Source organism: Centruroides vittatus, unplaced genomic scaffold, assembly GCF_030686945.1.
Source record: "Centruroides vittatus isolate TY-2023 unplaced genomic scaffold, ASM3068694v2 contig_1276, whole genome shotgun sequence".
Taxonomy (NCBI): domain Eukaryota; kingdom Metazoa; phylum Arthropoda; class Arachnida; order Scorpiones; family Buthidae; genus Centruroides; species Centruroides vittatus.
In genome coordinates this window covers 396,412-423,519 of record NW_027120815.1, presented here as the reverse complement: position 1 = coordinate 423,519, position 27,108 = coordinate 396,412, and the positions used below count along the sequence as shown (strand labels likewise).

The 27,108-nt window shown below is 28.1% G+C and overlaps 1 protein-coding gene across 1 annotated transcript; it reads right to left on the bottom strand.

Annotated features, from left to right (window-relative positions):
• LOC136988807 (glypican-6-like) lies at positions 1–20,986 on the bottom strand. Its single transcript, XM_067286774.1, has 9 exons — positions 20,680–20,986; positions 11,056–11,214; positions 10,551–10,753; positions 3,503–3,691; positions 3,222–3,387; positions 2,148–2,278; positions 1,798–2,075; positions 1,552–1,724; positions 1–1,479 (listed from the first exon to the last, which is right to left on the bottom strand). Exons 1-9 carry the CDS (start codon positions 20,843–20,845, stop codon positions 1,241–1,243), a joined length of 1,704 nt encoding a protein of 567 aa, XP_067142875.1. The 5' UTR covers positions 20,846–20,986; the 3' UTR covers positions 1–1,240.
• Positions 20,987–27,108: the final 6,122 nt, after the last annotated feature.

Here is a 27,108-nt window from a genome sequence, read left to right as displayed (position 1 = left end):
TTTAAATATAAATATTTATTTTGCTGAATATAGAAGACAATACTACCAATGTTTGGTGATCTCTCGTAAGCCTAAAAATAGGCAGAAAATTTTATGGCACGATGGCAATGTCACCTGAATATCACAATAAGATAATTCTCTTAATTGTAAGTTAAACCCACTCTTTGACGGTGTCTTTAAAAAAAAATTTGACGACACCGGAGAGGTAGAATTTGATAGTCCAACGGTTATTCTTGTTCGGATAATGGACAGATACATAATTTGTTCCTTTGTTTACTTACTCGTACATAAATTGTTTTACTTAACAGCTGCCTAATGATTTGTCACCACTTTTAGTACCAGTTAATATTGCTTAATACGTAATTTTGTTACAAAGTTATTATTATTAATATTAATTAAAAAATAATAATTATTATACAAAAAAAAATACCCCCCGATCGTTAAGCCGATCGGACGTTTAAAAACATCATCTAAAAAACAGTTTCGCTTTAAATTGTATATTAAAATTGTTACCGAGAAGTTCGTCGATATGTGTTATACGACACAGATGGAATACGGAAAAACCAAACTATAAAAATTCAGTAAGTACATCGAATATTCGGCACTAACAGTAAAAGCACGACACAAAAATCCGCGTTACGTAATTATACTAAACACGTAAAAGTTAGAACATTTACAACTCACTGCTAAAATCGATCCAAAAAAAAAACAGAAACAAAAAAACTCTGTATGAGTGAACGATTTTTTTTGTTTTCCTTCACTTTAAATGCATAAGAAAATAACTTATAATCCTTACAGCATGATTTTATTGCCCATACTGTAAGGGCAATGGAAGCCTTATTTAAGTGGCAGTTGTCTTGGCACGTGTAAAATTACGATAATCATATATATATATATTTATATAATATATAATCTGGAAACGGGAGTTTAAAGGGTACTTCACATTTTGTAACTCCAAATCTCACTTGTATAATTCGGTACATTAAGCAGAATTATTGTTATTATAATTATTATATAAAATTGGAACAAAGCCTAAAGTTTTGATATAAATTCGACCGATCTCTTCCCGTTAATGTTATCGTATTGCCGCCCCCCGAATTTGGGGGACGTCGTTCTCACGATATAGAAAAACGATAAAAAAATTTTTTTGATGACGACTCGACTTTGTAATATTTTTCTAAAATGGCCAAGATGATAACTGCTGAATAATATCGGTCAGTCACTCTCTTATATTGTTATTTCACCGCAGAGAGGCACATAAAATGGAAAGAATTAATAATAATAATACTATGAGCAAATGATTGGGACTCGAAAGTGACGAATTATTGGGTTCCGTGGGCTTCGCCGGAGAGAATTTGGTGGCTGCTGCCGGGGTGGACACGCTAAAGTACAAATCTTCGAAACCTTCCGTGGGTTCTGCCGAAAGGGCATCGTATCCGCTTCCGCTTCCGCTTCCGCTGTATACCCAATCCGAATCCACTATTAAGAAATAATCGCAATCAAGAAAATCCCAACTTCGTAATTGTTAAGTTAATAAATCTTGGGATTTACCTGAATCGGGCCATTCTACGTCCATTCCATTGTAGGCATCTTTCAATTTACTTGTAATCAGTTTTAAGGCTAAGACTTGCTGATTAACAAAAGAGTTGAGATGATTTGATCCGTCGATCAGTTCGTTAATAACCGAGCTGTTGTGCCCGTTAAGCATTGTGACGTTGTCGTATCTGTTTTTGATTAAACAAGCATCAGAATTATTTTTAAAATTTAAGAAGGAAACTTCAAAATTGTATTATTTACCTGGCTTGATGGAAACCGTTCCAACAATTACTGTCTCTTTTCTGAGGACTACCACTTAACTGTTCGTTATTACACATAGTTTGAGGTAACTTTGACCAATAACCTTTCGTGCGTTTAAAACGTTTACGTATACTTTGTATGAGTCTATCTAAGCTGGTGCCGGCGGCCGTCGTCGGTCTAACCCCTCCGTATTGTTTGTACGAGAATTTAAGCGTTTCGAATGTTAATTCGTGAGTACTGCGCTTCTCTAATTTTGGTTTGCCACATTTTTCAAAAAGCTGAAATTAGCAATAAAACGTTAGCCAATTTCATTGATTTTCAGCCAATAAAAATAGAGCAAATAAACTCACCTTTTGTGAAATTGTGTGACCATTTTCTTGGAAATTCATAATAGCATCTGATATTTTTATATTAATTGGATTTACTACAGATTCTATATTGAATGAACTTTCTAACCTTGACCCAAGCAGAAACAATGCATCTGAAATTATATCATAAAAACAGATTTTTATATATTACCACTCATAGATATTATGTTACAAAATGTACAGAATCATGCCTATCAAATTTTTTAGCAGATTTCAGCTCTTATAAATAGACAAATTTACTTTCACGTAGTGTTATATACTAGGCGTCTTATAGGTTTCAGCAAATTAAAATAAATGCTAATCGATTGGCTCCATTTAAAAAATTTTCTCAAATTAATAGCAATTTTGTAACCGAAAAACTGCCTTAATTATCCTTAATAATACGACAAAGAATTTTATTTATTTTTAATATGCATTCATTAGTTTCATTGTTAATATTATACCTAATCAATTTTTAATAAAATTTATCATATATTAAATTTAATTATAAAATATTTAAATAATTTACAACTGAAAAAATGAAATAGTAATTTCTGCTATAAAATGAATTCATTTAAAATATATTTTAGAATGATTTAAATCAGACTTCATAAGTAAATATATTGTATGAAATTAATGTAGTATCATAGAAGTATAGTGAAACAAATTGAGAAGACAGGATATGGCTTATTTAAATTATCAATTTAAAAGTTGTAGAAGATAAATCATAGAATATTTATATATAAAATGATCATTTCTCAACTGCGATAAACAAAGTGAAATCAATTTAGAATGAATGATCTCTTTAACTACTAATCTTTTTTAATAGAAAGAATTACAACCAAAATCAAATTACGTTCCAAATATGCATAACTTTCTATTCATTTTTCTAAATTCACGATAATTATTATTGTTTTGCCAGAAATTTGAGTTAAGCTTAACAAAAGACATTATCATTAATAACTTCAGTTCAATTAGAATATGAAAAAGTTTCATTTAACAAAACTGAATTTTCTGCTAAAGTACTTTGACAACATGAACTGAAAATAACTATAAAAACAGACATCCTATACCAACCTATATAATTATCCCATTCACTATTAAGTTTCATGTGTTGTTGTAAACACCCCTCCATAACATTGAGGCAATAATTTGCGCATGGTTTTAATTCGGGAAGACCACGACAATGAGGGCAATATGTCATTCTCATTAACCCACGATTACAATCGTCAGATGGCAATACCTAAAATAATAACTTTTTAATTTCATAATAAAAAATATTTCTGTATAATAAAACACAAATCAATGAGAAATAAATGTTAAATATTAAATCCAAATCAAAATTAAATCGTACTTACTTCTAGCATATTTTTTACAACATCTCTACCAATAGCTAACGCTTGAACAAAAGTTCTAGTAGCAGTGAATGATCTCTTTACTTCTAAAGTCAATTTTTTTGGTACATCTCCGAACGGTTTCATCTCGTCCAAATAATCGGCAATGCAATTAAGATGGCCTTCCCCAAATGTATACTGCCCATTTATCACCTATCAAAAAAATTTCATATTTTATTTATTATATAAAATGTAAATAATCTTAATAAATTATATCAATTATAAATAGCGAGGTTGAGGCCGAAGTTTTGAATGCGAAAACGTGTACGTCGGACGTTCGGCACCACTTTCTTGTGAGCCTAGAAGTTTGACAATGATGTTTGGAAAGTCAGTGGAATCATGCTCAACATCTCAAATGCCATTGCCAAACTTCTAGGCTTACAGGAAAGCTGCACCGAACGTCCGACGTACACGTTTTCGCATTTAAAACTTCGGCCTCAACCTCGCTAATAATTAAACTGCAAGTTTATCCTAAATTATTGAAGAAGAAAGAAAATAGTTTAAGCCACAGCACTAGCTGCTCTTTATCAAACAACTAAGTAAAATATAATGAAAATTTTAAGCTTTTCTGTAATGTTGTTCTGACATAAGTCTCGGTTACAATCTTCCACTCTACAGTCATTTATTCACTTTAAGTAAAACTGCATAATTTACTTGCATAATTTAGAAATAAATAAATAGACTGACCAGTATGTTGTAGACTGTAATTCTTGATGCTACTATTTGTGCTTTTTTCCCCCACTTTTTCTATAAGAAAAAAAACATGACATCTAAAGGCAAACCTTAAACAGTAAAATAAAGTGAAATAAAAGTTAAAGATTTGCCTTCTGGTGTCATGGTCTTTTTTTTTTTTTTTTTTTTTTGTAAAAAAGGAGAAAAGATAAACAGTAGTGTTGAGAATTACTACAAGACATCTTTCTTTGTGGATTAAATAAATAACTTTTATTTTTTTAATCGTAATGATTAAATTAATATAATTTTTATACCAAAAATATGATACTTATGAATTTTGCTCATTGAAACATGTTTTACTCATCAAATGTCTTCATTCACTCATGAACAGAAATTATATCTTCTTGTTACTACAGTGATTGAGCATGATATACTTTAGCATTGCAATTTAAATTTAAGAAATAATATAAATAATCAAACTAAATTTCTTTTTATTAAACTCGACATCAAAAAATATTACAGTTGTTAAGGGAAACTATTGATGATTAAAAGAGATTTCTTGCTTTCACATCTGGAAACGTAAATAAAAATCACTAGGATAACAATTCACTGTCCAATGTAACTTAATGTTTTGTGAACTGTTAGCAATCATCAGATAAATATGATTAAGTGACAAATTAATTGAACTATTCGATGTTTCTAATCATAGTAGTCGTATCTATAATCTCTCTCAAGAAGTGTTTTTTAAAAAATCCTTAGTAATTAAAATATTTTTCTATAAAAAAAAATAATTAGATAGTAAAGATTGTGGAAATAGATAGAAACAAGCAAACAAACCAAAAATATCAAACATAAATGTAAAATGATCCAGAACGAAACAATTTGGAATGTAAGAGGTTAAGTTAACAGGACTAGAAAGTATAATGTTAACATTATTGAGATTTCTGAAAAGTGAAGCAGAGTTATATTCAATTAGAATATAAGATAATCTATTTAAAAAATAACATTAAATAAACGTAAATATTTGCAATTGTTTTTACAGATGAATTAGAAGAACGATTAATTTACAAAAATCCATTTGTGATGGAGTATGCACGTCATATGATAAATACAATATTTGTCTTTACATACTGCGACTAAAGATATAAAAACATGTCGTTACTGATAAGAACTTTGCTGATTTCAGAGACTTCGACAATGGGATAAAAAAAAAAAAAACAATGCAAGGATGTCAGACCATTATAATCATTTTTGTAAATAAAGTTAAAGTAAAAATCTATTACAGAATACAGTATACAGAAAGAAAAGACAAGAACAAGAATAATCAAATGGAGATTTTAAATAAGCGAAAATTCTACCAACCAATATAAAATGCAAGGACATATTCAGAATTTGAAACTATCAACCATCATTATTTGATTTTGAGGACATTTAGAATAAACGTAATTGCATGTATAGAAGTGCAAAAAATTACAAAGACTTTTAACATTAAAAAAAAATCACCTACAAAAGTAAAATTACAGAATGTCATAACAAAAGACAATGAAATTTGAGAAGGAATGGAACCAAAGAAAAAAAAAAAAAAAACTGGTTGAAAATTTTGATTAATAAAACAACAGAATCATCAGTACATACGTTCTTTGTTTGATCAATAAAAACCCAGAAGAGAATTTGGAATCTTGAAAGCTAAGTATCAGAAAAATCACTAAAAGAATAGAAAATGAGAAGAATAAACAATAGTAGCTGTGAAATCAAAACTAAATAAAAACTAGAAAATATTTATGAATGTGAGGAAAAAATGCTTTAGTATCAGAAATTGTGCATTCAAATCCTGCTGTAGAAGTTGCATGTTAAAAAGCTGACATCTTAAGACTATTTGTATACAATGGATACAAATGAAAATGCTTATCGTAATAATATTTTAGTTAAAGAGATTCAAAATCGATGAATATAAAATTATAAAAAATCTGCTGAAATTGACAGAATTTATCTGAAAATCATAAACTATGACAATGTTAATTTTTACAGTAGTGGTAATAAGCTATTTGGATGGAAATGCATTGCATATACCAGATCTAGGAAGAACAAATTATTTTTCCTTACATAAAACATAAAGTAGAATGTGTATGACTGTAATAATTTTAAAAGTGGTATATTCTAATATCAATGTATCTGGAAACAGTAATATCGAAAATAGTTAAGGAATTCTACCAGAACAATCATTCACAAAAAAATGTTTGTTTGTTTAGTTACGGCAATGCAACACTTGGGCGATCTGCCTAGGAGGATGCTTTCCGAGAGTTCTTTTAAGGGTAAGTGACCCCTATTTAGGCATTAAAGACGTGGGGAAAACCTGGAAAACTCCATGTTGTTAGCCCATCCTGGTGAGGTGCAAACCCACAATCAAACTACCAGTGTTCAGGGAATGAAACACTTGGCCACTGGTAGGCCCATTACAAATTATTAGACTCTACTCTAGACTCTCTTGTGATTAATAATATCACTAATTATTCGCTTTTTTTCTCAATAGAAAGTATATCTGGTTAAATAAAAACATTCAAAAGATACATGAATCTTAACTGATTTCTTTATTGTTCTAAAAGTAATATTAAAAGCTGTGTCAGAAGAATGTATCTATACACCTATAACGGCTGAAAATAAAGCAAACATTGATAACATCGTGTAGTTATTATCACCAGGAAGCTGACACGACAAAGTTATAGTGTGATATTGGAGCTAGAAGAGTAAGCCATATTGCATGGTAATATGCAATGCTTTAAGTATTCATGAGAAAATTTTTGTCGTGGAGCATTATTTTTGGTCATATGGGACCAGCTGCTTGGGTGAACTCTATGTAAAATGTGTTTAAACTTTACAAAGAAGAGTTCTATAAAATTTCACCTACAAAGCAAATGTTGTTAGTAAAAAAGTTTAGGTAAACTGGATCATTTCTTTGTCAACCATACATTTTTTGTATCAATACTGGAAGTTTACAAACAGTATTGATATGAAAAATGTCTGGAGTTGACTGGTTCATACCTAAAGCATTTACAAGTTCTTTGTAATGTCCTGCAACTAGGTTAAACAAACAGATGATTCAGAAACTTCAAGAAATTTCTTTTATTTACATCACTAAAATTCATAAATTTCATAAGTGTAATTTATTTCAACTATGCTATATAATAACTAACCTCAATTTCAATAATTATAAACATCGCAATTTTTCATACTATAATTCAACTTAACTTTAACTAATGAAAGTAAGTAATTTGGTCTGATTAGGCTGTCACTTTGTATTAATATTAATAATTTAATTAATGAAACTAAATAATTTGATCAAAAGAATAATACAAACATATAGCTTGGAGCTGGTTGCTAGACAGTTGATTTCACCACTTGTACAAAGATCTTAGCCAAGTTTACTTAAACCCGTAGACAGCTGTTATGTTACATAGCATTTAATTCTTAAATTTTTATTTATTTATATAAATCTTTTAAGTTTTTATCAAGCTGTGGAGGACCGAGATACAGACATCTCGAGTCATGCGGTAATTAACCTGTATGGTTTTATTATATTATGCTATATAAATTCAGATTAATAGGTTTGGAAGCAGATAGAGGTCTGGGCAGCACAATAATTGCTAACACGTCTATACAGTAAGCAGAAGTTGCACGTCTGAGTTTTGTTTCGTGTTAATCTTTTCTTCCAGAATATTTAATTTGATACAAAAATTAATTAAATTATTAATATTAAAAGATGATGATGACCTAAAAGACCTACTTACTTAGTTTCATTCGTTAAAGTTTAAATTATAGCTGAAAAACTTGGCTTGAAGATATTTATGAATTTCAAGAAAGAATTACATGTGAGTTTCAAGATTTAGAAAAGTAATTTCTTCAGTCATTACAGTTTAATATTTTAATTTTTTTACAGAATTAAGACACTGAAACACAAACATATGTTCTTTGATTTAAGTTTTTCTTTTTAGTATACAAAAAGAAAAAATATTTTTATCAAGACTATAGAATGAATAAAAGGTTAATGTTACCTATGGTTCCAAAATGGTGGCTCGTCTCCGATCCCAGCAATCAGAAGACAGGGAACAGTGGAGATGCACGTTCTAACCTAACCTATTCTAATAATTTTGTTGGTAATAATTATGGTAATTTATTAGAATAGGTTAGGTTAGGTTAGAACGTGCGTCCCCACTGTTCCCTGTCTTCTGACTGCTGGGATCGGAGACAACTGCCATCTTGGAACCATAGGTAACCATTAACCAAATAAAATATAGGAAATCAGTCATAAAAACACTAAATCCTCTTTTCTTTTTGACAATGTGACAATACAGCAAAGTTATGATTACTTTAAAAAGTAAAGCTAACAGTGTTAACAACATTTGTATGATGATAACTTAATTTAACTCTCAACAATAAATTAGTACATATTCAATGAATTTCATAACTTAAAATTCATTGAATGTGTCTTACGATACTTGAAATTCATTGAGTGTTTCAGAAAATGGGATATGAAAATTAGTAGACTTATAACTAAGATAATAGAAATAGGTCACAAAAAAGGAAAAGTTTCTTGTTTTCTAGGTAATAAGAAACTGGAACAAGTTAGACAGTTTAAATATTTAAATATTGTCTCTTAATATTTTAGCATGCCTAGATATTATGATAAGTAATTAAATAAAATAAAAACAGAATATGAAATAGTAAAAGTATTCTTTAGTAAAAGGAAGTAATTGATATTACCAAAAACTTTGTGACACTTCTGTTTTTAAAACTGTTTCTTGTCATGTTACGACAGATCGAAAAACCAGAAGCGTAAAATTTATTATAGTACAATATGACTTCTTTTAACTATCATAAGCCATAGTGATAAGATGAAAAATATAACGGATGAAAGAATGAAAAAAAGGAAATGTCAAATGAGTTCTAAATATTGTTGGACTATTGTTTAAAAATTCTATACTTTCTCCCTTAAATGTTAAGAAGAAAACTAATTCAATTCTATAAAACATAATATTCTACTTGATAATTATACTGAAAGTCATTACTTTAATAAATAAATTTAATATCTACAAAAATATCAGATAGAGAGGGGAAAAAAGAATACTTAAATATTGCTATTGGAGAATTGCTAAATACAGATAACATTACAAAATGTGTTGACAAATCATACTTAAAATAAATTAGCTAAATATAAAGGTGAATAATAACAGGAAAACTTCCTGAATAAATTTGGAGAACAAAAGTAATAGGAAAAATACAAAATAAATAAATGATATTAGTAAAGTAATAACTATCTGTGAAGTAGAAGATAAATAATTATTAGATTAGTTGAAAGTTAATGAACAGCAAATCAGAATTGAAATCTAACTCCGGTAATTTACTGTTCAAAGCCGTGTCGGAAAGATATAATATGGGCTTGACAGAGACGAAACTTATACCATTTTGTATTTTCTTAATTTCCTAACGATTAAGAAGAAAATTCAGAAGTCATTAGTGAAATAGCTTATATTCCCTTAACATTTTCTGAACAAATGTTTTAACTTCAGAAGGTTTTAATACAAGATGAGTAGGCAATCTTTCAAAACCTGTTTTCTGACACCAATTAATTTTATCAAAGCCAGTCGAATCTGTATGTTAATCAAACTGCTATAATCCCTATAACTTTCGAGTTAAATAACTTTGATATCAGTTATAAATGTATTAATGAAATTAATAATAATATCTATAAAAATATTCATAAAATTAAAAAATAATCAAATATTAATTACGAATACAAAAATAATAAGTTTATTTGGCACCGATTAAAATTTTAAATATCAGTCAATAATTTGCATAATATGTTTGTAAAACACTATCAGCCTATAATATTAAATCTCACTTCTATTTTGATAATTTTTCCATTTTATCTACAGACAAAAATGTGTTTGTACATATTAAAAATGAATAGTAAAATTATTTAATTTTATATTGATGTATAACTTAATATTATAAATTACTAAACATTTTTAGGTTCATGTTACTTATGGTAGCGAACATGGCAGCTCGTCTCTGAAACACTGGGGATGCACGTACTAACCTAACCTAACCTATTCTAATAATTTGGTTGGCAATAATTATGGTAATTTATTAGAATAGGTTAGGTTAGGTTAGGTTAGTACGTGCGTCCCCACTGTTTCAGAGACGAGCCGCCAGGTTCGCTACCATAGGTAACATTAACCCATTTTTAATATACTTCTATACAAATTAAGAGGATTATAGCTTTAAAAAAATTTATTAAAAGTATAATTTTGTTCTTTATTAAAACTTATCTACAAATAAATACCTGATACATCTTCTTATAAAGTTGTTGGAAAAAATTTTCTAAAGCATCTGCAAGACTAATGCTTCCACTAATATAATATTTTTCCAAATCATCAAACATAGATTTAAAGATGAAAGAATTTGTATCGTATAACATCCCGTAAGTCTTTAAAAACATCTCGTGAAAATCTTTTCTCGATGTTTTCATCAGTTCTTTAAAAAATTCTATAAAATAAACAGATGTATAGAATAAGCAGTGAAAATATCATTGGGATAAAATAATAAATTTAAAATGATTGAAAGAACGGTAAAATAAAATGCAATCAAACGTTTTTCGCAACCGTTTTATCTTTTTAAATACAGAATAAATACCGTTTAAATATATACAAATGTGCATACATAATTAACTGATTATAACCAATTATAATAAATTAAAGTCCATTACTGCGAATTAAATTTATCAGCAAACTCAAATGAAAAAATGCACAGATTTTTTTTTTCGTTTAAATTTATAGTTAAGATCTCACCATCAAATTTAAGTGTTTGTGTTGTAAATAAGGAACGAACTTGACTGATAGTCTCTTTTAGATGCTCGTTAAATTTACTCTGACTGTGAGTCGTCAATTTATCTTCCATCTCTGTTGTACAGCAAGTCATACTACTTTCACATATGGTAAGATGATCCCCTAAAAATGCAAATTACACAAGATTATTTTTCAATAAGATAAAATTTTTTTCAAGTAACTCAAATTGTTGAAAGTTTTTTTTTATTACTCATATGAGAAATAATTTGTAAAAAAAAAAAAATATTCTATTTATTCTTTCTCTAAAGGTCAATTAAAACTTGAAGTGGTATTGGTTTACATTAAATATAATTGCCTGAATGCTAATTATAGCTATAACTGTTCATAAACGACAATAAAATATTTAATTGTAAAAACCGTAAAGTATGCAAGAAAGGAAAGAAGCTCCAAAGAAACAGGAAGTTTTATATTATGATGTCAAAACAGATAAATGTGCGAGACAATTGGTTTATTAACCCCCTTTACATATTTATCATTACAAAACAATTGTGTTATTGTTTTGGATAATACAGCACTGTATATTACTTTAAAACTAACTCATACAATTGATAAAAGACATTATTTATAACTAAATAAACTAGAGAATGATAATACAGAATTAACTAAACTGAAAGATTATGCTTTTTGAAACTAAATAATTTGATGCTTCAAAATTATTTCTGAACTCTTAAATTCAAAAACTTATCATTCTCTTTGATAAAAGAAAAATTATATAGCTAATTCATAGGAAAATTGTATTTATATCATGAAATTTTATACAAAAACAGAAAAACTAAGGTTTAAATACTTCAAAATCGTGCATAACAATCCAGTATTTTTCAAATCACCTTTTTTTTTGCACATTATTACAAAGTCAACACCGTTAAAAAAAAAAGCATTATTACCAAGAAGGAAATTTTTACAAATGATATAATGAATGTTAATGACCATCTTGAAGCTTTAAAAATAAAATGCAAATTCCAATCAGTGTTAAATTACTATATTTATTTTCAGGGATACATACTGACAGACAATTTAATGAAACTTCAAGAATTCTAGATAAAAACAATTCTATTTAGATCATTTTTTTTTTTAATCAGCAGCTGGAAAAATAACATAATATATAATTTTATAACATTTTCTCTATGTTTATGATTTTTATAAGTAGCCTAACATTTTCAAAATTCTTATATAAATACAGAAAAATCAATAAACATGTGTATATATATATATATATATATGTAGATAATGCAGTATAGATGTCTGAATCAATAAACATACATAATTTATAGACTTATTCAAATAAACATTTGATTTATTACAACAACTGTAGATGCGTAAAAGTACCAATTTATCTTAATTCTTATGCCTTCTTCTATTGAAAGATTATAATCATATATATAATTTATATTGTCAATTATGGAAACTATTTATAGAAATATACTCTGTATATATATATATATATACATATGCAAATAATGCTTATTTTATAAAATATTCTAGTTATATTGTTCCATAAAATATATTCTACAGCTAGAATGTTTCTTTGTGGACTTTTTCGGCTTATATTTTCTTCTAAAAGTGTTTTTAATGCATGTGATTCTGCAACTTGTATATAATCTTAAATGACAGTTGCCACTTAAAAGAATATTACAATATAAACATATCTCTTTTCTTGTGATTTCCGAAAACTTACGATTATCGGCTCTTCTCTCGACTACCGACCGACATCAAATGTTACCACTCCTAATATTTATCAAAGATAAAAATTTATCTGCTCTTATCATTTGTTAATTCTGATATATTATCATTCTTGTATATTTATATTTCAACAGACTTTCATATTAAATTAAAATTTTTCAAATTTCAAAATATTTATATTAATTTTAATTGGTAATTAATTCTGTTTAAAAGTGTGATATATTTAACATATAAAAAATCAAAGTTTCTACTGATTCTGTGAAATGATTTCTACATAATGAAGCGTTTCATTTAACATGCACCACAAGAGAATTAATTTGAAAGATTACTAATTATTCATATCTCTCATGGTCTAAATAAGTCAAATATTTGCAAAGGGACAATATATTTGTATGATATTAAGTATAATATTATATTCTAGACGTTATTGATTATTCAAATTTTAACATTAACTTTTGATAGTTAGTGTTTGTAAGTATTAATATGTTAACAAAATTAAAATAAAAAGAAAATTAGTATTATGAGAATAGAATATTTTTTACCAAGGAGTATATGCCTACAAGATTTTAAATTTTCTCTCTAAAATTGAAGAAAGAAATACATTTAATAATACTAAAAATTCAGGTGAATAGCACATGCCAGTATAGTGAAAATATATTTCTATACTGATTGAAATATCCCCAACTGATTTAGCAAATAGAAAAATCATCCAACCGAACAAAGGATGCACAGCTGGCTGATTTACAGCCATTGACACAAAGTGATAGTGGTGTGATTGTGACAAATATCACATATTGGCAAGCTTTCGCTTCTATCACCTATGAATTAACTTGAAGGGAGCCAGATGGCAATAGGGAAATTATGAAAGGAAAATCTGGTACTATTGAGGCATAAACCTAAATAACTACCTGGTAACCATTGCTACATATACTAAACTACTCCATCCTATCTAAATGATAACTAAATTTAGAAAAATTCTAACTTGGAATATTAAACTGTTGTATTTTATAACACTTCTATCCAAAATATAAAGATTATGAATAGATCAATGTCAGTATCATTTATTCACTCAATTTTAATAATATACAAGTCAGTTTTAGAAAATCAGAGGCAACAAACATTATTATAATTACTGTCTTTATATTTGTCAGTGATATAAATTCTTATAATTTTAATTTTCTTTTGTTTTATTGTTATATAATTAAAATTATGAACCAAATATTCTCTTTCTTATTATATTCTGTTTCATTATGATCTAGACTTCATTTTACTTTTAAAAAGATATCGTAAACACGTTATCCTAACTATAAAATGCTATCACTTTAGAATCGGGACCATCAAAAGCTTAGTATGGGGCTCAAGGTAGAGTGGGCCCCTTTTGCCTTTTTTTAACAATGAAATATATAGAATGTTTCTTTATTAGTAAATAGAGTCTTAAAGATTTTACATTTGTTAATAAAAGTAACATGAAGTTACAGGGGCAGAAACCACTATAGGGTCTGGAACTGGAAAATTTCCAGCTCCTGCTTACAACAACTCTAGAATACCTTAGTACAGTTTTACAATATATCAATTAATTGAATCAAAGATAATATAAAAAAAGGCTTCTACAAAGTCAATATTTTTTATTTGGCTGTAAATTCTCATAATCAGAGCACAACAAAATCCAAGGCATCCGACATTCTAAGTACAAAATCAATAAAAGATTTTACTTCAGGTTACTTTTTATTAGAATTTTATATAACCATAAACTTAAGTATAAACAAATTATATATATATATATACATATATTTCTCCGTTATCTAAATATCAATAAATGAACGTTAACTCTTTATCGTTAATAGTTATTTCCAACATTCTTTTAATAATTCAGTTCAATACTGAGACTACAACATTAAGTTTAAACCTGATTCAGTGCTGTAATTTAAACATACTTTTGTCTTTGAAACTGTGTTTTTTTTTTTTTTTTTTTAAATAAAATCATATGTTTAACTTATCGTCAATTATAAAAAGAATACTAGACAATTCATTTTCTGTCCGAACACAAACTAAGAATTGAGTCAAAGTGCTGGCAGGTCAATTACATTGTTTCAGGGGCCGTCTACAACAATCACTCGCTACTACTGTGGCACTGATGTTACCACTGGCATAAAAAAGAATTTAAAAAACTGCACGTCAAGACCTTGGACACTGTCAAAATTAAAACCATGGACTATTCGTTTTTATTACATTTTTAATTTCTTCATCTCATATTATGTAAAAAGACAAAATTTAATCAAAATTAACCGATTAAATTTTCGTAATAAACTTAATTCTATAAGACTCATAGAAGAGTCTTCACTAATGCTCTGCCTCAAAGATTTTATATGTATAATATGTTCAAAGTTATATAAAATTAACTATAAATGTAGTGCAGATATATAAATTACACATTAATCAATTTATAATTAAAAATGAAATCTGTATTAATATTTTTGAAATATTCAAAACTAAATAGAAACTTCTGAACTTAAGAAGTCTTCACTTTCTAGTTTCATTAATATTCAGTAAAAGCATCTAAATGCTGGAATACCGAACATTCACAATTAGAGCTCATTCTATTCTGGTAAATTATCCAGAATCCTATCGGGAGGATCGCAGTTGACTGACAGCCTTAAGATTATCTCTATACAAATTAATCTAATTATTAACTAATATATGACAACATGTCATTAAGCATCATTACATTTTTGGACATGTAATAGTTACATTTATTCTACAAGATAATTTTATATGATTTCCATCTTCTTTTCGTCTAATTATTGTAATTACTTTTTCATGATTTTCACTATTACTTTTTACATTTTACATGTTGTCCATCCGTTAGAGCATCGGCAATATGCAACGGACCTTTCGATCGGGGGAGGGGGGAAAAAACACTAAAATTAATTCTCCTGATTTTAAATGGAGTTGTCATACTCTGAGACTAATTGCTTTTTATTTTAATTATTAAACCGTAGAATTTAAATTTCAAAAAAACGATGGGGAATATATGTAAGTACTCCATCATTACAGAAACAGGCTTATTAATGAACAAAAGCAAGTCTAATTTAGCAATAAATGAATTTTTATATCAGAAATTATACATTTTTTTATTTAATAAAAACATGCAAAATTAACGTTTGAGTGCACAAAAAAATTAATTCTGACATTATTATAAAACAGCTTTTATCTAATTAAACATAGGTAAATTGTCAAAATAATTAAATCTCTGTAAAGAAAATATTAATTTCAAATTTTTTGAGTTTTTTTTCTGAACAAGCTAACAGGTTTTAATTCTAAATTTATCAATAACAGATTTACTCTGTAGTTTAAATCAGAGCCATTTCCACCCCTGTAACTTAATGTTATTTTTACTAACGGAAAATAAAATCTTAAAGTGTTTTTTTTATCAATAAAGAAACATTTTATATATTTTATTTGTTCAAAAGAAGTCTGTTCTACTCTTGAACTATGTACAAGCTCTCGACGGCACTGGTTTAAATGAAATAAAAATATTTTTTTAACTTATGCTATGTTGTATTTGAATTTTTTACTTTTTAGTAACTAATTACCGTATTTTCTGGCGTATAAGACGACCCCCGACTTTTACAGTTAAAATATGAGTTTGGGATATACTCGCCCTATAAGACGACCCCCGACTTTCGAGAAGATTTTCCCGGGTTAAAAAGTCGTCTTATACGCCAGAAAATACGGTATTTATATAATGTAAAATAACGTATATTCAGAATATATTAATTAAAATACATCTTTCTCCAAATATAAACAACATTCTGTAAATTATTTAAAATTAAAAGCAGTTTTAAAGTTACATTATAAACTAAACTTAAAATAGTTTCAGTTCTCTTTACTTGCTGAATATGGATAAATCTTAAGAGTGCAATGAACTCATTGTAACTATCAAAATTCAAAGTTATTATGAGTAAGCTAAATCAAAAAACAAAGCAAAGCAAAATGTAATAAATCAATTTTCACAATAATGTTTTAATTTAAGAAATTCGGACATTATTAAGATTGATATCTGTAAGTGAAAGTTAATTAATATATCACACTTTAAGCATCATATCAGAAAATACTTAAAACATAAAACCAACTATTTTTACACGTATAATAATAGTTACGGCCGCCTTTCGTAATCTTATCTAAATAAGTAGACGAAATTAAAACATGATTAATTAACAAAAGAGATAAAGATCGATAGAAGTACTTAATATATTTAATTATTCTAAAATTGGAGGAAAAAAAATTTATGTTAATTTTCTTAATACGATTTCTGCTAATTGTTAATTAAATTCATTTCATCTATTTAAAGCAATAAATTTTCCCTAATTGCTTAAAATAAACTTTAACTGGATACATTTTAATGGTTTCTATTATAATAAATAAGAGGAATAAAAAACACGTTTTCAAGATGTTTAATTTTATTATTTAAAATTCGTTGGCGTATTTACTATCCTGTTTACTGGGTGGGATCACTTTATTGGTGTGACACACATTACTTGTTCCATTTAAGTGAATCAAATGTTACTTTTAAAGTACACTTTAATTATTGAATTACAATTTTTTTTGCCATTTGCAAATTTTCCGAAATAATATACGGCTCCTAATTAATGCGCATCCACTCCTTATACGTATTTATTTAGATCATAAATCATCTAACATAAAATATGAATATACATTTAGGAACATTAAACTCCCAAGGACAAAGCAAGATAACATTTATCAAAGAATCACAATTCTTGACAAGCCTTTTAGAGTTTTTAGAGGTTTAGACACGCAATCTTAATTCTTAACCTTAAAATTAATTAGCGTTTTATTTATAATGTTAGCAAGCCAAAAAAAAAAATCGCACAAAAATTTAATTTATTGTGTTTATTAATTAAAAAAACTAGTTTATTAATTATATTTAAAAATTAATTCTTAAAAAAATGCTGTAGTAATAATTATACTTTTTATGTACGGAATCTAATTTGTTATTTATTAATGTAAGCAATTTGCTGCGGGATAAAATTCAGTTCAATAATTAAATAAGTTATTTATTCAATTTTGTAGAAATCGCTTAAAACGTTGCATTATTGTATCAACAAATGTTTATTTCATAATTAATTTTAAAAATTTAAAAGGCAGATATAATAATAATAATAAATTCAACCAGAATAAAACTAATTACAGTGAACAGATAATAAAATTTTATAGTTATTTTACCGAATATAAGCCATATTTTTTACATTTCCATACTTAAAGTCGGGTCGTATTTAAAGTCCCTATTAAATGACAATTTTATAATATTTCCTGTTTATTTTATGTTAATACTTTCCATTAATTATATTTTATTTTAATTTTTCCTGAATATCCTTTTTTGAATAGTCAGAATGACTATTTAAAATAATATGGCGAAAACATGAAAGTAAATTAATTTTAAAAATGTATTTGTAACGCTTAAAAGCACATTTTTGATATTTTATTGACTTTACGATAAAGTTTTTCTTTGTTTTTCAGGCAATTTACATTGATTAAATGTAACTAAAGTAAAATTTTTGAATTATCAGAATGTTGCTCTCTTATGAAGTACTAGTCTAAAAATATTGGGTTAGGATACTAAAAAAATTAAGAGTTTCTTTATATAAATTTTAGTATACAAAAATTTGGGCTTTCTGCCAGTCGAGTTTTTCAAAGAAGTTCGGTTCATTAACACGTACGACTTCGGACCAACGTACTCTTGACATTTACAATCTAAATAAAATTTCGCCCTTACAAATTATCCAATGATTAAATTAAACCGTTCGACTAATTTCGAAGTATATTATAAGATACAATTTGTCGGAAAAAAAGCTTTTTTTTTAATTTTTGAAAAGAAATAAATGTATCATCTAACTCAACTAAAATATTTATACAGAAGAGTAAATTGCGGACAAAATGGTGCAATTTACTATTCTGTCTGTAGTAAATAAAAAGCATCTTAGTACTTTTATAACAACAAAAAATATTTAAAGATATATTCCAGATCGCGGTGCAATTGAATTAAAGCGACACAATTTTCAAAATTGTTACGCGAAAACACAGTTATTGTAAGAACCGAATTTACTTTTGAATAAATTTAATTCTTTTTACACGAGTGGGAAATCCTGCTTTGCGTCAGGAGTTGCAGTTGTTTGTTTCATTCCTAATTTTCCAAACACAATTTTCTAACTGCATATTAAACAACAAAAACAATTTACTTCAAAAATAATAATAATGTCTTATTTTTGAAGTAAATGAATGAATAAAATTTTATTTAATTTCTTGTTTACAAGTGAATTTTCATTTTTCTTTAGTAGTAAATCATTACATATAAAAGAAATTTTTCATTTGATTTAAACTAATTTAATTTTATTACCATTGTTTATATTAAAAAATCTTTTAAAACTAACATTTATAATGGAAAGTATTGTTATATCCGAGTACCCGAACTATAAATTGCCGAAAGAATTTATTTTAATTATTATATAAAGCTGTCGAAATTAAATTTATAAGCTTTGAATTTTACCAAACAAAATACTTCGCGATAATAAATCACGTACCGTAATCTAAACTGAAAATTAATTTAAATACAATTTAAAATCCCGAAAACTTAGACACATTTATTACTATTCTTTTACTTTTTAATAAATATTTAACAATTCTACCATAAAAAATCATTCCTTTATGCACCTATTTAATAAAAATAATGTCGAGAACATACATAACAATTAGGATAAATATACAGTATTAGAAATTTACTATTGTTAAATCAAATCACTTTCAATCAGACAATTTTAAATAACTTAAAATAGTAAAGAACATCAAGGACATTAAAAAAAAAAACCTCTTTTTTTTAAATTGTTCAAAAGTATCCGGTAACAATTTAATAGCATTGACAATTGTTACTAATCAAAGATAATTTCTCGAACAGAAAAAGAAATTAAAAATATGGATTTATTTTTATTTTTATTACTGAATATGCATTTACCAAACAGCTAAATGAAATCTTTGTTGAAATAAAGCATTTCATTTAACTTTACTTAAGTATATTTGCATTTAAAGTAAAGCCGTTCTATTTTAATTAAGTACTATCTGACAATTTCTGTACAATATAAACAATAAACGAGAACAAAGATAAAACAATTCCATTTTAAAATTGTGAAAATGAAAATTTGCCAGAAAATATATATGTTTTAATTTTAAAAATGTATAAACAATTCTAAAGCAAAGTGAAAACAAAAAACAACTTTACTAAATAAATATGCCGTGTAAATGTTTTCTTCTTAAAAGATTAATTCGAGCGGAATGATCAACAAGATTTACTCTTGTTTTTGTATGTTTCGTGCACTTTTCTCAAAGACTCTTGGAGAAAAGTGTGCCGGCACAGAACGTAGAAAATAAGACGACGGACAAAAGGCCGTCGGAATAATACGGCGATATTTACTCCGACAAAACAGACATAATTGGAACCTTTTACGGTTCCTACATGTTTCTCATCTCAGAATCTTTTTACCATCCCAAAAGGATTTTATCCACGAATCCTAGCAAAATAAAAGATTTAACTTATAAGAAGAAACTTCCCTTCCAATTTTACTTTCAAAGAATGTAAGTTTCTCTTGGCCCAACACACAACAGAATAGTCAAAGTAAACAACACTAGAATTACTCATCAGTCGGAATTAATCACCTCGGACGTGTATCCTGTTTATCAGAAGAACAGAACTAGATATACTTTCATACATAAAACATCGCCGATCAACACTTTAAAAGAAAGGATCGGTCAGCAATGTCGGGTCTCAACAGCGTATTTAATTCGATCAATCCTTTGATAACCGATGACAAAACTTACCATTAATAGCTTGTTGAGGGACGTCTTCGTCGTCGAATCCGTTCTGAATATAGACATACTTGACAACAGAACAAGCGATCGAACTGGGATCGGTATTTATATATTTGGCACTACACACACTACACATCAATAAAAAAACCAATACTATTTTCCTAATACCTTTCATTATCTTAACTTTAAAACTAAAACGGCCCTTCTAGCAATCACATTTTTCTTTATCATCGCCCAAATAAATACTAATCGAACATTTCAGACGATCATCCAACGTAGCCATTCTCCAAAGGGCTGTTACCCCCTGCAAAACGTTCAAACGTGACGGAAAATACTTCCAATTAACTTTTTCTTTTACTAAATTCTACTTCACGCTTTTCTATTTAACGGGAGATAGTTACGGGGTGTTAAATTGCCAATTTGACGAAGTGCGGGAGTCTACAATGCGGCGTGTTCCATTGCGGGAAGAGCCATTGCATTCCTTTCCTCCATCATGATTCAGGAATGAGGGAAGCATTTGGAGTAGTTGAAGTGGTTGCTGCGAAGGTGTGTTAGTAGTTTTCTCAGCGGTGTGCCGTCTCCTCCCTAAAAGAAAACTGGTCGACGTCTCACGCGCGCAAAATAGGCATTTTTCCTCTAACAAATACCGCATATTTTTCCGTTTTTAACAAAGGAAAAACACAACGCGCTTCTGTTAGAACGGCAAAAATTTCAATTTTTGCCGGTCTTTCGCACGAAATTCTTCTAAATAAATTATATATATATTTTTTTATTAGCATTCTCGGGGAATATACACGAAAGGAATTTAAGGTGCTGTCCCTGATTTAACGTAGAAATTCTGATCGCTTAACCGCGATAAGATATCGTTAACGCAGTCATCGTAGCGTAGAAAAGAATTATTCTTCTCGTTATATTATCTCTAGATATTTCAGATACTATAACAATATTTCTATTAAGTAATTACATTATTGTCCTCCATATTTTTATGACGATCTCTAGATATATAGGAGAGTTTTTCACCAAATACTACTTCTTTTTTCTTTAATATCAGAATTGTGTCCGGTTTTTCTTCCATAAAAATTTTAATATTGGAAACCTGTTAGATTATTATTATTAATATCGGTTCGATTCTCTTATAATTATGTAGGTTATCAATATAACTTTAAGTCAATCAAACTCCTAAGTAGTTATTAGTCTAGTGTTTTTGTCACAGTCGAAAACTCGCTTCGATTAACTTGTTTTCCAAGTGGAATTCCTTGATAAATATCTAGTTTGAAAGTTCCTCTGCAGTTTTGTTTCTATTTTGTTTTGTTTTTTATTCGGGATTCCTGGTTAATTAAGGGATTTGGTATTTGATTAATTCAAATTAAACGGCTGAATGTGTTAATTTTAATGAAAATGAAGCAACTCTCTTGTACTGTACTTGTTCTTTTTTTTCGTATTAGAAATGGGTGATTTTTCAACTGTAATAGATTTTCCCAATGAAAACGAAACAACACAGTTAAAAAGTATTAAATTAAAGGAAAAAAATTAACTGAAAGATTAAGTTCTGATCGAGTTAATCTACTTAAAAATTAATTAATATTATTGCATTTATATTTGTAAAATATTTAGAACTAAGATTAAAAAAAGAAACAAAAAAACAAAATAAATAACATTCCTTCTCGTCTTATAAGTTTGGAAAATGGAGAAAAACTTTGTGTCTCTTGTTGTTTGAGTGTCATAACAAGTGGTGATGTATTGTGTCTAGGTTGAAGAGCGAGATCAATCAACCTGTAGCTCTCGAACGACGACATTTTTTTTTCTATTGTTTCCTCACACTCCTGATTTTACGTAATTTCGGGTTATAATTATTTTAAAATATATTAGTTTTATCTACGTATTTTTCGCATTAATTAATTAAAAAATTAATGTTTCTATCGTATTTACAGCACACCAAACACACTGTGTCTGATGAATAAAATCAGTTTTCTCGACTATTAAATGAAAATTTTCCCAACAACTCGCTGCTTACCCGTTAGAAATTCTTTATAATATGGAATTTTTCTTGTTTTTACTAACTCATCTCCTAGCTAGAGGCCCTACCCTAAAACCTGTACACAATATTTCACTGTCTGATTAATATCTATGTGATCAAATCTCATTATGGCAGCTACAACCTCGTAAATACTATTATAAAACTATTAATTATTTACTCTTTTAAATATTGATCAATGTATAATATGCGGGGATTTGAACTTATAACTTTATAACGTGACAGAAGTAATTCTATAAGACGAAGGCCTCTAAGCATTTGCAGTTGTTTCAATGCCTTTGATGTGTTGTTTTGAACTTTGTACAAAGGAAAAACGATTCCCTGCATCGATCAAAAGAGACAAAGCGCAGTTTATATATATATATAATTTAGTTATTCTTTGCTGTTAAATTGTGTTATAGACTAAACCCGGTCGGGTCAAAATTATAATTGTTTGAATTAGGTTTGTATCAATCAATTACACATAAACTAAATAACTAGTTTTAGTTGGGAAATAATTATTGTTTGTGACAGTGTTTAAATAGTAAATATAGCTAAACGTTTAGATTAAATTAAAATAAAGCACTGTCAGAGTGTGACGTACGATAAAAGTACCTAATAACGTCATCTACTGTACATGTTTATGCTCTTAATGTAAGTGGAAAGTGAGATTATTTTCAATGTTTTATGGAGTAACTATCACAAAAATAACATGAAAAATATCTGTATATTTTTTACTGTATATTTTAAATCTGTATATTTTTTACTGTATATTTTAAATCTGTATATTTTTTACTGTGTATTTTAACCTGTATATTTTAAATCTGCACATTTTAATCTGTATATTTTAATCTGTGCATTTTAATCTGTATATTTTAACCTGTATATTTTAATCTGTACATTTTAATCTGTACATTTTAATCTGTACATTTTAATCTGTACATTTTAATCTGTACATTTTAATCTGTACATTTTAATCTGTACATTTTAATCTGTACATTTTAATCTGTACATTTTAATCTGAATACATATATTATGTAAATTTTAACGTGTTCCAAACAACCCGAGCTGGCTTTTATCGCACTTGAATAAATATTTGATAAGGTGATTTTCAATTAAAAGTGATTAAAGTTGTATTTGAATAAATGTTTAAAACGTCTAACGTCAAAACCTGGCTTTTTTTTTTTTTTTTTTTTTTTTTAATGAAAAAGTTGTTGGTCGCGGTGTGTTTAGAATAGAAACAACAACGAAAAATTCAAAAATAACTGCTTCATATCGATTTTACCAACTCTTTCGACAGGAATTGCTGGAATTGTAAAAGCCTTCATTCTCTGCAGACTCACCGAATGCTCCTAAGTAAAGCCGAGTTAAAAGTGTCAAAATTCAAATACGTTCCGAAACAAGGTCCATAAAGCCAATATAAAACTGTCATTTCTGAATCTTTTCCATTATTTTTTTTCAAAATAAGCGAACGGTGAACAAATTTCCTATTGAATAACAATAATTAAGAGGTTTTAAAGCTGGAAAAAGACTTTAGTAAGCACGAAACGTCTATTAAAATTATAATTTTTCCATTCTGAAAGTCCGTATATATATATATATATATATATAACTAAAATATTAATGGTTTTATATTAAAAATAATCGCGTTATCGAGCGCAATAAACCTATATAAATATCAAATGTAGTATATATTAAAAACTATAATGTTTAAAATAACAATTTCTTTCAAATAAAACATTATAAAATTTAAAATATAGCGTAATAAATAATAAAAAAAATCTAAAACAAGAAAAAATTACGGTGTAATTCTATCTCCATATTAGGTTTTTTTTTCTTATTATTATTTATGTTAAACTCAATCCACTGGGTCCGTGTTTTGCCTGTCTTATTATAAGTTTCAACGCAGCTAATAAATAATAGTAATATATTAAAAAATAATCATAAAATAAATAAGTAATAAATAAAAAATGATGATGTATTAAACAAAAATAAATAAGAAAAAAAGAAGACGTGCTATTAATAATATTAATAGAATATATTTTGATTTAAACATTTGGGTTAATGTAACCCTTGGTGCCAAGATGGCGGCTCGTCTCTGATTCCAGCAAGGAAACAGTGAGACGCACGTTCTAACCTAACCTATTCTAATAATTTGGTTGCTAATAATTATGGTAATTTATTAGAATAGGTTGGTTAGGTTAGAACGTGCGTCCCACTGTTTCCTTGCTGGAATCGGAGACGAGCCGCCATCTTGGCACCAAGGGTTACATTAACCAAAATTTGAATTTCAATTCTTTAGACCGGAGCTTCCCAACGGGGTCGTTATTGGGGGATTTTATACATCCCTCGGGGATCTATAAAAGTTTGAGAGGGAGTCGATAAAACTTTGCAAATATAAAAAATAAATTAAATGAATTTAGCAAGATGCCTTTTAAAAAATTATGTATAAGCCCTTCTATATAATTATTAACAATAACTGAAGGGAGTTTATGGAATCGATACACGAAAAGGCTTGGGAATTCCCGGTTTAGTCGAATAAATAATAATATTTATTTCAATCCAGAGGTTTCGATTTTATTTGAATGATACAGAATCTAAAATATAAACCTATATAGAGCTATATATGCTAGCAAATGAAACATCGGTTTTCACTGCGAAGAAATTTATCGTATAATATGAATTATACTCAAGATACATGATTTAAAAAGTATATAGGCCTATATAATGCATTTTCCTTCATTAAACAACGCATTTACGGTAAGTATATTTCTTCGATAAAACTGCACTTCCCGTAAATTCTCATTCAAATGTTCTAATGCTTATTTTTCTGGTGGTTGCGTGTTATTAATAATAATGTTCGTGATAACTTAAATCGTTATTCGATTATTTAGATCCGATAACAGATATTGAATATGTCTACTGCAGCAAATCCAATTTAACTATTATTTAAATTACAGTTCCTGCAGTTGTGCCATAGCATATATGAAAATTAATATAAATTGTCTTTTCTTTTTAATAATAATAGGTTTGAAGAGTGACTTTAGAATCAATGGGTATAATACACAAGGGCGTCGCCAGGGGGAGGGGCAGAGGGGCAGCTGCTCTCCCCTAGAAATTCGAAAAAGTTATTTAAATGCTAAGTTTTAATTAAAATAATCTTCTTAGACTTCTTATAAGTTAAAGAAAATGTTTTATTTGAGATATTTCTTTTCCGGTACATAGTAAATGATTAAAACTTTATGAATCGTTTTTATTTTACCTACATACAATTCATATCCTCTATCAATTTACATCATCTTGCCCCCCTTACCCATTGGCTGGCGTCGTCCTTGATAATACACAACATATATATATATACAGTGACGCATTATCCTATGGGCAAAAATGGCAATTGTCTGAGGTCCGCACCAACATGGGGCTCCAAACCAATCTTTTATAAGAAAATATTTCCCCAAAAATCCTCCCGAAGTAAATTGTCTTAAGTCAACACTACGTGGGATCTAATTCAACTTCGCATGGGCCCTACATGAAGCTATATAACGCGCCACTGTATACACGGTATATTACTGTGAATATGGCAATATACTGTGTATTAGAAGTAAAAGCATATTCGGGATGTGCAGAGAAAGTACTGTATATACCGATATACCTCGGTCGAGAGTTTGTGTAGGGCCTGAACCCATTTTGCCTTTTTTTTTTTTTTTTTTTTTTTAAACAAATGAAATATGAAAAACATGTCTCTAAATATCATTGTTTAATGGCATCGAGAATAGCTTTACCGCGTAATTTTTCTATCTACAAAAAAGAAAAGACAGAAAGAAAAAGAAAAAAATACATATAAAGATACGTATCATAGATTAATCTATGGCATATATAATCGTATTCATTGTTCACAGATGCCAGGGCCAATTGGGTGCAATCAGCCTTGGCGCTCTGGAAGAGATCCACGCTAGTGTTGGGAAAGGAAGGTGAGGAAAGGGAGGAAATTTTCATTGTAAAGAGGAAACTGTTATCCTATTTAATCAGAACTAACTATTTTTAATGGTAGCAACACTGAATGGCCCGATTCGTACAGTAGCCTAAATAAGCTGCAGCCTCGCGTTATCAGTCTGTAGCTTAGGGCCTCACATTTTTAAATTTATCATTTTATTAGTAGGTAGAGGAGAAGGGCCTTTTATACGTCATAACTTAGAGCCGCAACAGATCCAAGCCCAGATGATGATAATATCATTTATTTATTTTTTATTATTAAATAATTGCCCGAAAATATGTTAAGACAATATTTGTAACTTGTTTTTTTCCATATGTTTTGCCGCACTATTCTCAAGAAATCTAAATAATTAATCTATATTGTGTACATTCTAAGAATTGACATCAGATTAGGGTCATTAGGAGTCTTATCACAACGTTAAGCCTATCGT